This window comes from Thunnus albacares, chromosome 2, assembly GCF_914725855.1.
Source record: "Thunnus albacares chromosome 2, fThuAlb1.1, whole genome shotgun sequence".
In the NCBI taxonomy this organism is placed as follows: Eukaryota; Metazoa; Chordata; class Actinopteri; order Scombriformes; family Scombridae; genus Thunnus; species Thunnus albacares.
Window position 1 is genome coordinate 37,440,364 of NC_058107.1, and position 13,201 is coordinate 37,453,564.

The following is a 13,201-nucleotide window of genomic DNA, read 5'->3' on the forward strand; positions in this document are numbered from 1 at the left end:
ATCTGATCTGAACAGACGCTCATCTGTCAACGATCAGTGATCGATTTTCAGTCATTAATGTCACTACTAAAGCTTAGTGCGGTGTAATAATCGGTCCTGTTGATCCATCCGCATTACTGTATTTACATTATTTTTTGGTATTTATATGGTATATGTAAGTATTAGTTGAGTTTACTCACCAGTTGAACTTTTTTTACTGCACCACCGACCCTCAACACGAAGTGAAAGAAAATATTCATATAGCGAGCTGCCTTGTCCTACATAGTGTTACAACCTCCAGAAAATGTGTGGATGAGGAAGTTGCCTTAACACTGTTATTCACATATTTTACTGTATCCTGCCATTATGCTATCAACTACTCTCTCTTCTTTGTAATGTAGTTTATGCTGTGATATTAATTAATAATATATACATGGTTTGTTCTCGTCAGGTGTCCATTTTGTGCCACCGGCGCCATCTTGTGGAACCCCTGCAAACTCGAGCGGGGCAACCCAAAAAGCCGTTGGCACAGTCAGTGCCCCAATCTGAACACATATAATAGGCAGCCTTTATGTTAATAAGTAACAAACCGAGTTTTAAAAAAGTGAATAAATTGTGGGTAAGTTATAGGCTATATGTTAAGTGTGATTTTTGATGTTAGAAGTCACTCCTGGGCAGGGAATGAGCCTAATGTATTTTTATACCCTTCTTGGAATTAAATGTGTGGAAGCAAATGATGGATAAATATGTAATTTAAGAATGCCATCAGACAAGGATTTATGTTTATTAGGAATGACTATTTATTTGTATGAAGGAGAAATAAATCAAGTTTTCTATGAGTTCTTGAGGAATTGTGATTGATTATCATTTGTGTTTGGCTTAATTTCCAGTTTGCTTTTTTGTATGAACTTAATTGTTAATTAAATGAGATGAGCTGGTTTGTTTAAGTTTATGTGGTTATAATGTGCGTGTAAGTGTGGCGGTGGAAGAAAAGCCAATGCTTATACTGGTGCTAATGTGGATCCTAATAAATAATGAGAGAAGCTGGCTGTGAGAGACCAACTCTGTTGTCAGCAAGTATATTGTCATTTATTTTACCTTGATAGCCAGTCTGCTGTATTGTGTCCAGATGTATGAACCTTGGTACAAACTGGCTGTGAGACCCAATGTTACCGATTCAGGGTGGTCGAGGAGAAGGTGAGGTGATATATTGGCAGGGGTGTGTGGAAAACTTCTAAACTTGACCAGTAGACCCACCATCCAGACGTCACGTCAAGGTAGGACTGTACTATATTGGGAGGAGACGTTCACTTACTCCACTGCTATAGTGTAGATAATACAAATAGGTAATGTAGGTTCTTTTTCTGGGTTAATTGTGCGTCCATCTATTGCTCCAGTAAGGGGAATCACGCTCCTCTCCCTCACTCAATACAGACAAGTGAAGGTGAGAGCAGTGTGTTGGTTTCTTCATCCCTCTCCACTAACTATTTTCCCCATTTTAAGGGCATAACGACACTTCAACACAAAACATGTGACTGGAGAAAAAAAGATTATTTTAGGATATCACAGTGTCCACATTCCCTTCTTGAAGTTTTACTTTCTGCACTTCAGACTAGAATGATTTTGTGTCCTGAGTTTATAAATTCTTTAACAGACTAACCTGTGGTGGAAGGTGACCGAGAACATTTAGAAGAAGAAGAAGTAGAATCTTTTTTATAGCATGTTTCAAAACCAGCGTTACAAAGTGCAAAAGAATATGATACTGTACATCCTCAAGTACTGTACTAAAGTACAATTATGAGGTACATGTACCTTACTTGAGTATTTCAGTTTTATGCTACTTTATACTTCCACACAACAGCATTTCAGAAGGAGATAATTGCACTTTTTACTCCATTATATTTATTGATCAACTGTAGTTACTTTTCAGATCTAGATTTTAGGAGTAAAACATGTATTTTATATTTGTAATTAATTTAGCTTTTACTTGTAAAAGTATATTTTTATACTGTTGAATTGTTGTTTTTACCCTCTCAGTACTTCTTCCACCACTAATATTAACCTACAGTCACTGTTTAAAATCCTCACATGTGCAGAGTTTTGATCATTTTTATCAGCTTGATGACGCTGCATGTTTGAAACCATCTAAAATCACTCTGAGAGGTCGTCTATATACTGAACAATGTCTCTACACACACTGCTGACTGCCACAGTGTCATTATTGATCACATTTTCTACAGATTTACATACATGTTCACACTTTCTTTGATTCAGTCTTTTGAAGTTTTTGAAGTCTACTCAGCCACTACTGTGTTTAGTTAACAGGAAGTTAAAGGCTGAGTCAGCATGGAGTCATTCTCTTGACTAACAGGAGCAGAACTAGTTGCTCTAATGAGTACTTAATAAACTGGACATTCTTGCTCCAAACAGTTGTCTGAACTCCCAGAAACGGAATTGACTTCAATAATGCTGTTGTGTGTTTATTTGTCTGCCTCAGCAGCATTCGAGTATCTGACCTTCTTGTCCTGAATGTTACTGAACTGATACTTGAACTATTTAACTTTGTTAATGTTGTGAGACTCTTGAACTTAAACTTGCATCTGGATATTGAATTGAGATGTTTACATGAATGTTTTACTGGTTTAATTAGACAAGAAAATATACAGGTCATTTGAAGGAACAAAGATAATATTTCAACAATTGTTTCTTAGATTGTTAAGTATGAAAAGCACAGTAACCCAATAACTGATAATTAACATGTTAAAGTTGAATGTTAAGGGTTAATTCAATTGTCAATTCATATTTTAAAACTATGAAAATTTGAGAGATGATAAAAGAAAAAATGTAAAATTGAATGAACTTGTAGTTTCTGGGTAAGTCAGGAGAGGCTCCCAAATTCTCAGAAATGTTTATTAGGAAGAACATCATTAAAAGTCACCATCAGTCACTTCCTCATTATTTATGTGGTCCAAGGTGAGTGAACCCCAGAGTACGATTTCAATCTATTTTCCATTTGCAGATGCTCATATTTATTAATATTTTGGCTTGTTGCTTTGTTAACTTACATCTCTGAGAATTTCTGTCCTTTTTCCTGATTTGCCCAAAGAATCATTACAGAACAGATACAGATCACTGCAAACTAAACATCATATTCAGTTCTATCTTTACATTCATCATTTGTAAAATACACAACAAATCATCACTTTTTGAATCAATCCCAGAATTGATTTAAAGTCCTGTTACTGCTCCTCTAACAGTTTCAGTGTCTTCATCCTTTAGACTTGATGATCTTTCCTTCATAAGCTTCCAGTGCAGCTTTAGTTTCCTCCCTCCATTGATGCCAAACTGAAGCATGAAGAATCAAAGTAGATGAATAGAAGAATGAACAATTTGACTATTTACAATAAACACAAACATTCCCTAAATGATTAATCTCTACATCTGGAGACAAAAACCCAACTTTCTCATCTACAAAGTGACTCAATAAAAACCATCACAGTGGAGACACCAACCAATAAACCTCGAGTATCTAACAAACAGTTCCTACATGAGTGAAAGTGTACAGAGTAGCACAACTTATCTAAAGTCCTAAACCTCCCACCACAAACCTCTTAAACTCTTTAAGCTTAAACAGAGAAGCAGCAGCTCAGGAACAGACAAGTCAAGAGCAGAGAACGAGAGACGCTCTTGATCTTGATTTCTGCTCTTCTGTAGAGAGCTCTGGATGATGATTGGTGCCTTCAGATTTATATCAGCCAATGAGTTTTCATACAGACACCCACAGGTAGAAACTATTTACTGACATCACCTGCAGAGAGAAGAGGAATGAGAGAGAGAAACAGAGAGAGAAGAACATACAACATACAAACACACACACACACAGTTCCCCTGATGACACCGAACACCAAACCTAAGTGTTAATATGACAAAGTGAGTTTAACCCCTCAGACTGCAGACCTCCCCAATACAAACTCTTAAACATAATATTTATGTGAATACATTAAATGTTAGACGGCACTATTATATGTCATCTATGACCAGTGAGGTGTCGAATGTCTGCATCACTGCTGGATGATGTCAAATGTATATGTTCTACTGTAGACATAAAACCAGTGCAACACTTTATATTTATGAGGATATTCTAATATGGAAAATGACTATTTATTAGTTTATTGTTATGTAGTTGAAGATCTGCATGTATGAAATGATTTTTAATTTATTCTGTATCATTCTGACATGTCAGCTGATTAACAGCTGCTAGTAAATTAAGTTTGCTGAATGTAAAAGTAAAATAAAAACAAAAAAACAGAACACAATCTTGAGTGATTTCAGTTTTCAAAAATATATCCAGGAGATGTGATAATAAAAGAGGAAGAGTATTTGATAAATGTCCTTTTTGTTCTGTTGTTAATACAAGTTACTAAACAGCAGCAGTCAGATTCTCTTCAAACTGTGATTCTATGTGATCAAAGATATTGATGATGTTCAGTTTGTAACATCACAGTGAATCATAGAGTTTCTGCAGTGAGAAGAATCATCAGCAGATGGTGCATTTATCTTTGTATTTTTTCTTCAAATCATTTATCTCTTGTTCTTGCTTTTTCTTTAAGTCCTCCAGTTGTCTGATTTGTTCTTCTTTGCCCTCCATTTTTTCCCTTTCATCTTTTAATTCTCTCTCTTTGCCCTCCATTTTTTCCCTTTCATCTTTTAATTCTCTCTCTTTGCCCTCCATTTCCTTTTTTAGTTCCTTTTCTTTGTGGCTTGAGAGATCATGTAACAGATTGTACTCTCTGCTGTGTGTCTCCTGTGTTTGTTTCATGTCTTTCGCATGTTGTTGCTTCAGATCTTTGAGTTCCTCACTGTGTTTTTCCATCAGAGCTTCAAAGTCCTTTCTGTATTTCTCTCTGAATTCATTGAACTCTTCAGCTTGTTTTCTGGCCTCCTCTTCATACTTTGTCTTCATGTTCTCCAGTTTTTTCTTATAGTTTTCTTCTAATTCTTTTCTCTCTTGTTCCTCCTGTTCTTTTCTGATACGATCTTCTTCTTTTCTTTTCTTTTCATATTCTTGTCTTTCTTCCTCATATTCTTCTTGGAGCTTTTTTAATCTTCTCTGTTCTTCCTGTCGTCTTTCTTCATCTTCTCGATATCGTTTCTCCTGCATTTCTTTTTGTTTCTTCTCCCAGGCCTCTCGTTCTTTTCTCATCTCTTCTCTGTTCTGCATCAGCTCTTTATCAATGTTTTCTTTTTCTTTTGATTCTGATTTTATTTTTTCCTCCAGATCTTTATGTTTTTGTTCCCACTCCTGTCTTTGAATGTCTTCCTCTCTTTTCCTCTTCTTGTCTTCTTCTTCTCTCTTTTCCTGTTCTTTCTTTCTCTCTTCACGTTCTTTCTGAATCTTTTCCTCCTTCTCCTGAAGTTGTTTGTCTCTCAGTTTTCTCTCCTGATCAATTTCTGCTCTCTGTTGTTCTCCTCTGATTTGATCTTCCTCTTTTCTTTTCTTTTCATATTCTTGTCTTTCTTCCTCATATTCTTCTTGGAGCTTTTTTAATCTTCTCTGTTCTTCCTGTCGTCTTTCTTCATCTTCTCGATATCGTTTCTCCTGCATTTCTTTTTGTTTCTTCTCCCAGGCCTCTCGTTCTTTTCTCATCTCTTCTCTGTTCTGCATCAGCTCTTTATCAATGTTTTCTTTTTCTTTTGATTCTGATTTTATTTTTTCCTCCAGATCTTTATGTTTTTGTTCCCACTCCTGTCTTTGAATGTCTTCCTCTCTTTTCCTCTTCTTGTCTTCTTCTTCTCTCTTTTCCTGTTCTTTCTTTCTCTCTTCACGTTCTTTCTGAATCTTTTCCTCCTTCTCCTGAAGTTGTTTGTCTCTCAGTTTTCTCTCCTGATCAATTTCTGCTCTCTGCTGTTCTCCTCTGATTTGATCTTCTTTTCTTTTCTTTTCATATTCTTGTCTTTCTTCCTCATATTCTTCTTGGAGCTTTTTTAATCTTCTCTGTTCTTCCTGTCGTCTCTCTTCATCTTCTTGATTTCGTTTCTCCCACATTTCTTTTTGTTTCTTCTCCCAGGTCTCTCGTTCTTTTCTCATCTCTTCTCTGTTCTGTTCCAGCTTTTTACCAATGTTTTCTTTTTTCTCTGATTCTAACTTGATCTTTTTCTCCAAAGCTGCAAGTTTTTGTTCCCACTCCTGTCTTTGAATTTCTTCCTGGTTTTTCCTCTTCTTATCTTCTTCTTCTCTCTTTTCCTGTTCTTTCTTTCTCTCTTCACGTTCTTTCTGAATCTTTTCCTCCTTCTCCTGAAGTTGTTTCTCTCTCAGTTTTCTCTCCTGTTCAATTTCTTCTCTCTGTTTTTCTATTCGACTTTTCATTTCTTTCATTTCTTCTTCATGTTTTCTTTCAAGTTCCTCCCTCTCTCTCTTCATCTCTTCTTCCTTCTCCTTCAGGATCTTCTCCACTTCCTTCTTTATTGCTGCCTCGGCCTCTTGCAGCATCTCATTGGTGTAGCAGCTGCCGCCATTTTTCTTCACCATGGAGTCAATCTTGTTTATCAGTTCACTGACTTGTGTGCGGTTTCCTTCATCATGGTTATTAAACACATGGTATCTTCCTCCACAGTCAGCAATCAGCTTCTTAAAGGAATCATCACATCCATCTTTAATGTATTCTTCAATGGACTGGTTCTCACGCTTTAGTTTGTCTCCTCCAGTTAAAAGAATGATGGTGAATTTTTCTGAATTCTTCCCAAAGACTTCCTTGATGAGTTTTAATGTCTCCTTCTCTTCTGGTGTGAATCTGCCAATCTGTAACACCAACAGGAAGACATGTGGTCCTGGAGCCAGAAGACTGATGCATTTCACCATCTCCTCATTAACTTGTTCATGGGACAAAGTGGAATCAAACAGACCAGGAGTGTCGACCACAATGACAGGACGACTGTCTACTTCACTCTGTTCTTTCTGACAAAGTTTGGTGACTGATGTTTGACATGTTTTGGCTTCAAACTCTTTTCTTCCCAGAATGGTGTTTGCTGAAGAGCTCTTTCCACTGCCAGTCTTCCCTATCAGCACAATCCTGAGACTCTCTGAGCTCTGATTCTCATCATCACCTGTGAAACAATAAGACCAAGAGTTACCTCAAATAGTGATAGTTATAACTAGAGATAATAATAATAGTAATAGTAATAACTTTATTTATACAGCACCTTTAAAAACAGAGTTTACAAAGAGCTTTGACAGACAAAGAGAAAACAGGAAACTCAGAAGGCAAAATAACAACAGAAAGACAAACAAAACAAAAGCAAGAAGAAGTTAAGATAAAATCACAACAAGAAGACAAAAGATGCACAAACACAGTAGACAATAGACAAAAAGATGATGAAAAATAAAAAGACAGTAAAAAACATAAAAAATATAAATATAAATTATTCAAAATTAAAAGGAATAAAAAGATGACATCACATTAAAGAAGGTCTATGAGATGTCTCAGGCTGATCCTGAGGATCAATATCAAGGCTGATCAGGGGAATATTTGAAAGAATAGTGTCGACTTAAATAAAGCTGAAAATTTGATCCTTTCATTACTTTACTCTTGTCCATCTCACCAAGCTAGTAGCACTGCTCTCCTTTACAGCCTACAGTACAGCATTCTGCTCGTTTATGCAAGAAAAAGATTTAAGTGCGATTGTGAAAAAATATTTGGGAACACCAGTGCAAGAGACTCACAATTCTGATGTCCTGGTTGGAAAAATAAACAGATTTGTTCAACTCCACCATAACTCTCTTTTCATTGGCAACGTTGCTGCGTACACAAACATTCAGCGAACAGCTTCTCATGTTTAGACACATTTAAAGTCACCTTCAGCAGTAAAAATGACAAACTCATATCAACTGTCACTAATTCATTCTGTGAATGACAAAATGAAACTTGTCTGTTGTCAGTTTGTGTGTCTTTACTCAACCAAAGATCATTTGTGAGGGAAGAAGCTCCACTCTGTAACATCACTGTACAATCAGAGTGTTTCTGTAGTTCCAACAACTCCAACAGAGTGAGATGTCTTCTCTCTAGAGGATCCTCTCACACTATCTTTGAATGCAGTTCTATCAATGTTCTATACATCCAGGCTCTGAATGTATACATGTATATTGAGTTACAGGTCTATTCACTCTTACAACTGTCACAACTCTGAAATGTCAGTTAATTCATCAATTTTACAGCAGTTTGGGTTGTCATAAAAATTAGTTAGTAGTATTAGTTTAAATGAGTAACTATTACTAAAATAAATTAAACCTGAGCCTGCATGTTGTAATTATCCTAAAAGTGTTTTCTGTCTTCATATTGCATTGTTATATGGCTACTATGATGATTTGAAAAGTATAGAATATTCAATACATTTTTTTTAATAGTTATGACTATTTAAAAAAAACTCTCAGTTCTTTTTAAATCACAGCTGAAGACTTTTCTGTTTGTTGCTGCCTTTTGTTAAACCAAATTTGAGGGTTGATATTTTACACTGCACTGTAACTTTTATTCTCTTGTTTTATCTGTCTTATTCCCTTTTGGCTTCTTTTTATTTCCAAATTTAACACTTTTTGATTGTTTTTATGTCTTTTTACTTGTGTGGCTTTTATATTCTGTTTTGATGCCTTTTATGCTCTATGTAAAGAATTTTGAATTGACTTATTGTTGAAATGTGCTATATAAATACATTTTCCTTGCCTATTAAAATTGTCAAATGTCAGTGCATACTTCACAATTCTATTTTAATATTTATATTTTCATAAACACTCTACTGACATTTCCCAGACTGTTTTCATAAATGATACATTCACTAAGTTTTACCATCAGTTTGTTCAAGTAGTTCCAGTCTAACATCCTACAGCCCAGATGTGGTATGTGTTTATATCTGTGGCTGTTCATGCTACACAGAGCTGTGGTCCTCTCTCAATCTGTGTTCTTGTCTGTACTTTTGTTCTTTTAGAAACATCATCAGTCACAGCACAGCAGTACTGTTCCAATTCAAAGTCTGCATCTAGCTGAATACAGTCCAAATGAGCGGAAGTGTTCTTGCTCTTATCAAGGAAACATTGAGAGCTAAATTGTGTCAAAGATGGCGCCTCCTCACTTAAATGAAAACTGCTCATAAAAAAGTTTTCTAGCTTCCAGATTTGCTTCCTCATTTTGCAGACTTTACATTTTTACATCAGGATGACGTCACAAATTTTAAAATCACTTTTCTAGGCTAGATGTTGTTATAATTTTCCTAAGGACTGTCAGTATGGTTTAGGGGTTAAATGTTTTTTCAGGTGAGAAAGTAAATATTTAGATTTAAATGTCCTCAATTTATCCAAATAATGTCTATTTGTAAATTTCCTCCAACATTTTCAGAGATGTGGGGAGCTGCTGAGTGTGTCTGAGGCTGATCTCAAGATGCTTGAAATGAGGACTAAGGAATGACAAAGAAGGTGACTGTGTCAACACCTGTTCAAAACACTGTGAATCATTTACAGAATTTTCTTGTTGTTGACTTAAAACTTGTATCATATTTTGTAATTAATCTGATGTCGAGTCAATTCGAGAGCAATTTAATAGTGTGAGTGTGATAAGTGTGATACACCTGATTAATATATGATACTTCTGCCATGGATCATGTTTCATATCAAAGGCTACAGACTTTTATTTCTCTCACCACAATATTTAACATTATTTAGCAAACTCATTCATCCAAATTAGGAGTCACTGTCAACATTCATTTTGCAAATAGGAACTGAAATTGGATCATCTTGCACTGCATGTGTTTAAATACAAGCACTACTGAGCAGTACTGTTGTCTTTCCTTATAACATGTCATATAAATGGGTGAAGTGAAGTTACTATATAACAAGACACAAAGTTGAGCTGCATATTTGAACCTGAATTGGCACCATTATTGTTATTTTTTCCCTCACATCATTCAGGTTTTATTACTGTATGTTAATGTAACAATTAGCACTGTGATTCATGGTTTCCTGTCTCTCCTGCTGCCTTGATGTCTCTGTGGTTTAGCTTTAAGGCATCAGTGATGATACATTATAACGTTCAGCAGTCTTGTATTTCCTCATGTATTTTTGTTGAGACCAAAATCAATGCTTCAGTAAAAATGTTCTATTGCAATGCTTCAACAGGCACAGACAAGAGAATGTGATAGAGAGGTGAAGTGATGAGAATGTTTATTTCCTGGTTAGTTGACAATGTGTCCTAATAAGCCACAACTACCACACATCTGTCTCACACATGCATGTATCACCAGTTAATCATCAACATGTGGTCCTCTCCCTTTATTTAGTTAATTTAGTGCTGGCTCTCATGTCTCTGTAGACATACTACATAATAGATTGGATTTTTGTTATAGCTACATTATGGATTGGAAAACATCATTGACTGGATCTCACTGTCAATCAGGTTATTTTTTGTCCAAAAGATGTGAGTTGGGATTATTTTGTTACAGTGCAGTCAGGTAAAGGCGTGATCACCAGTGACAAGTTGATTTCCTGCTTTCAGCAAGAACGCTGCTGTTCCAACTGTAAATGAGTAGCTACTCCATCCTCCCATACTCTGGAGTTTGTATTCCCGAGCTGAACTTCCCACCGCAGGAGTTCAAGTACACAGTCCAGACTTGCTTCACTCTGTATTGAGAAAAACCTTCAGTGTCCTCTGACCCCCTGCGTTACACACTACAGTCACTGCTCTCCACTCCTCCACTGCATTTTTTAAATATGCTGGGAGAGAGGAGGCTAGCAGGAATTTTGGTGTGTAGTTGATGTTAGGTAACCTTCGTCACATTGGCTACAATAATAACCACATTGCTATAGTTAGGGGACAATTGTAGTAATGGTTTTTTTAAAAATTCTTGCCTTGCAGCTAGAAATATGAAAGTTGCAGTTGGAAACGGGAAATTAACTATGGTTTCCTGTGACATAGTCCCGAGTTTTGTTAGTCATTTTGGGCCACTGGCATTTACGACCCATTGTATCGTTTTTTTTGGGAGGACAGTCTCTGTCTGATACGTAATGAATCAACATTGCATATCCTCTACTGCTATATAAATACAAGAATCAGATCTAATATTAAAGGACTCTGATTGGAGCCAGAAAAACTTGACCCAGAGTTATAACTGTATTCATATATAAACTCAAGCTTATAATGTATCCTAGGCTGACAGGAAACAGAAATTATTAAGTATTATTATTAAGTTTGATTATATAATTGAAGTACTTACCAGCTTCTGTGGTCTTTGTTTTCAGATTCTCAAGCTCAGCCTGTAGTTGTCTGATGGTTTCCTGTTGTTGTACAATCTGATCCATTTTGCCACATGCAAATGTTTGAGTTGTGTAGCAGCATGGTTGATCCTTGTTGGACCTCATGTTTTCCGCAGTGTCCAACATCTCAGAGATCTGCTGCTTGTTCTTGATGTTGAGAACAACATGTCTTCCTCCACAGCTCTGAATGAGCTCCTGGATGTCTCTGTTCTTTCTTACAAAGTCAACAACAGCTGGAGCTGTAGGATCTGACTCCACAGTGAACAGAATCATGGTGAAGTCATTGACTGGAGAGCTGAATGTGTTCTGGATGGTCTCTAACTCTCCCTTGTCTTCATCAGTGAGGGGACCCACAGGTAGGACCAGGATGAAGGCATGGACGCCCTCAGGATCACAGAGGGAGATACACCTGAATGATTCCTCCATCACTGCCTCCTGAGGTTTTCCATACAAGGCAGGCAGCTCCACCAGGGAAACCCAACGTCCACACACCTCTCCCTGATGTTTAACACACTCTGATGAGTTGGAGACTGAATGAAGCTCTGTCTGACCTAAAATGGCCTTGACTGCTGAAGTCTTCCCCGCTCCTCTCCTCCCACACAGAACCAGCTTTAAAACTGGTTTAATGAGTTTGTATGCATGCAGAAGGATTTCATTGTTTCTATTTGCGGTTTCTTCAATCTTCTCCATTAACAATCCATACTTATCTTCAGACATGTTGTAGTGTCTTCCATCACAGTCTTGAAGGAGTTTATTAACATTCATTTCCATCCTGTCATGTGTCATGATGATCATGGAGTGTTTAAAAGCATCTTGACCAAACAAACTCAGGATGAACTTCAGTCTTTGTCTGTCGTCCTCAGTGAAATCAGAAGGCTTCACTAACAGCAGCAGAACATTTGGTCCAGGAGGACAAAGAGTCACACAGTTCTTCACTTCTCTTCTCACAGCCTCCTCAGACACATTGAACATGTCTGGAGTTTTAACAACTGTGACTGGTTTTCCTTTCCACTTTCCACAGGAAGCCACACATTGTTTGATAGGTGAATGTTTTTGGCAATGAAAACCTTGCTTCCCAATGATTAAGTTACCAATCTTTGTCTTTTTGTCCTCACTTTTCCCCAACAGCACAATCCTGAATGCAGAAGCTGTAATACAACACAGAGAGAAAGATAAAATAATACAAATGAATCTTGATGATTGCAGCGATCACACATAAACAGCACGTTGTAAAAACTTGTGGACATAAACTCACTATGAGGCTGAAATCACTTTGTTTGTCTACACCTGAGATCTGTTTCAGTCATCTTTAGGTTCTGGCAAAATTCTAGTGCAATTCAGTGTCAGCATGTTAAAATGTGATGTTTTACCATGTTATTCATGATTAATCTGGGTTGCACGATGGACTTAAAATACCAATTAAATGAAAGCAAAGCCTCTCACAACATTATTCCAAGGTACGCTTTTGTCTTTCTGTCTTAAATCAACAGTCAGGAGCCTAAATGAACATTAAAGCTGTTTTTCTTGCTGTAATCATTCCTCCTGTTCATACTGACCGTTAGAAGATCCCTTCATAATGACCTTACAATGGAAGTGATGGAGGACAAAATCCACAGTCCTCCTTCTGTAAAAAAATTTATTTAAAAGTTTATCTGAAGCTAACATGAAGCTTCAGCTTCCAAATGAGTCAAATCAAGTAGATATCTTTCAACGTTACAGTCTTTTTAGTGCCAAAGTTCCTCTTTTTGTTACTATACTTCCACCTGCAGCTCAACAGGGAAACACTGTCCGAGGAAACACAAAGAGGGAATCTGATGCTAAAAAGACTGTAAATGTGTCAGATATCCACTTGATATGACTAACTCAGACTGATGAAGCCTCATATAAGCTTCACATCAACTTTTAAATGACTGTGTGGACACACTGTGG

At 36.7% G+C, this 13,201-nt stretch overlaps 2 protein-coding genes across 3 annotated transcripts in view; both read right to left on the reverse strand.

The window, feature by feature from the left end:
• LOC122968473 overlaps positions 1–13,201 on the reverse strand; it is a 47,028-nt gene that overhangs the window by 16,475 nt on the left and 17,352 nt on the right. The window contains exon 1 of one of the 2 annotated variants that reach the window (XM_044333755.1): positions 180–887. The exons of the other annotated variant lie outside the window; for it this stretch is intronic. The gene's annotated coding sequence lies outside the window, so the exon portion shown is untranslated. Of the gene's footprint in view, positions 1–179; positions 888–13,201 lie in introns of those variants that run through there. 2 annotated transcript variants of the gene reach the window in all.
• LOC122968417 (putative leucine-rich repeat-containing protein DDB_G0290503) overlaps positions 3,419–13,201 on the reverse strand; it is a 635,740-nt gene continuing 625,957 nt past the window's right edge. Inside the window, exons 10-11 of the mRNA XM_044333613.1 lie at positions 11,233–12,420; positions 3,419–7,083 (exon numbers count right to left, since the gene is read on the reverse strand). Of these exons, the coding sequence (XP_044189548.1) occupies positions 4,517–7,083; positions 11,233–12,420 (3,755 nt within the window). The 3' untranslated portion in view covers positions 3,419–4,516. The remainder of the gene's footprint in view (positions 7,084–11,232; positions 12,421–13,201) is intronic.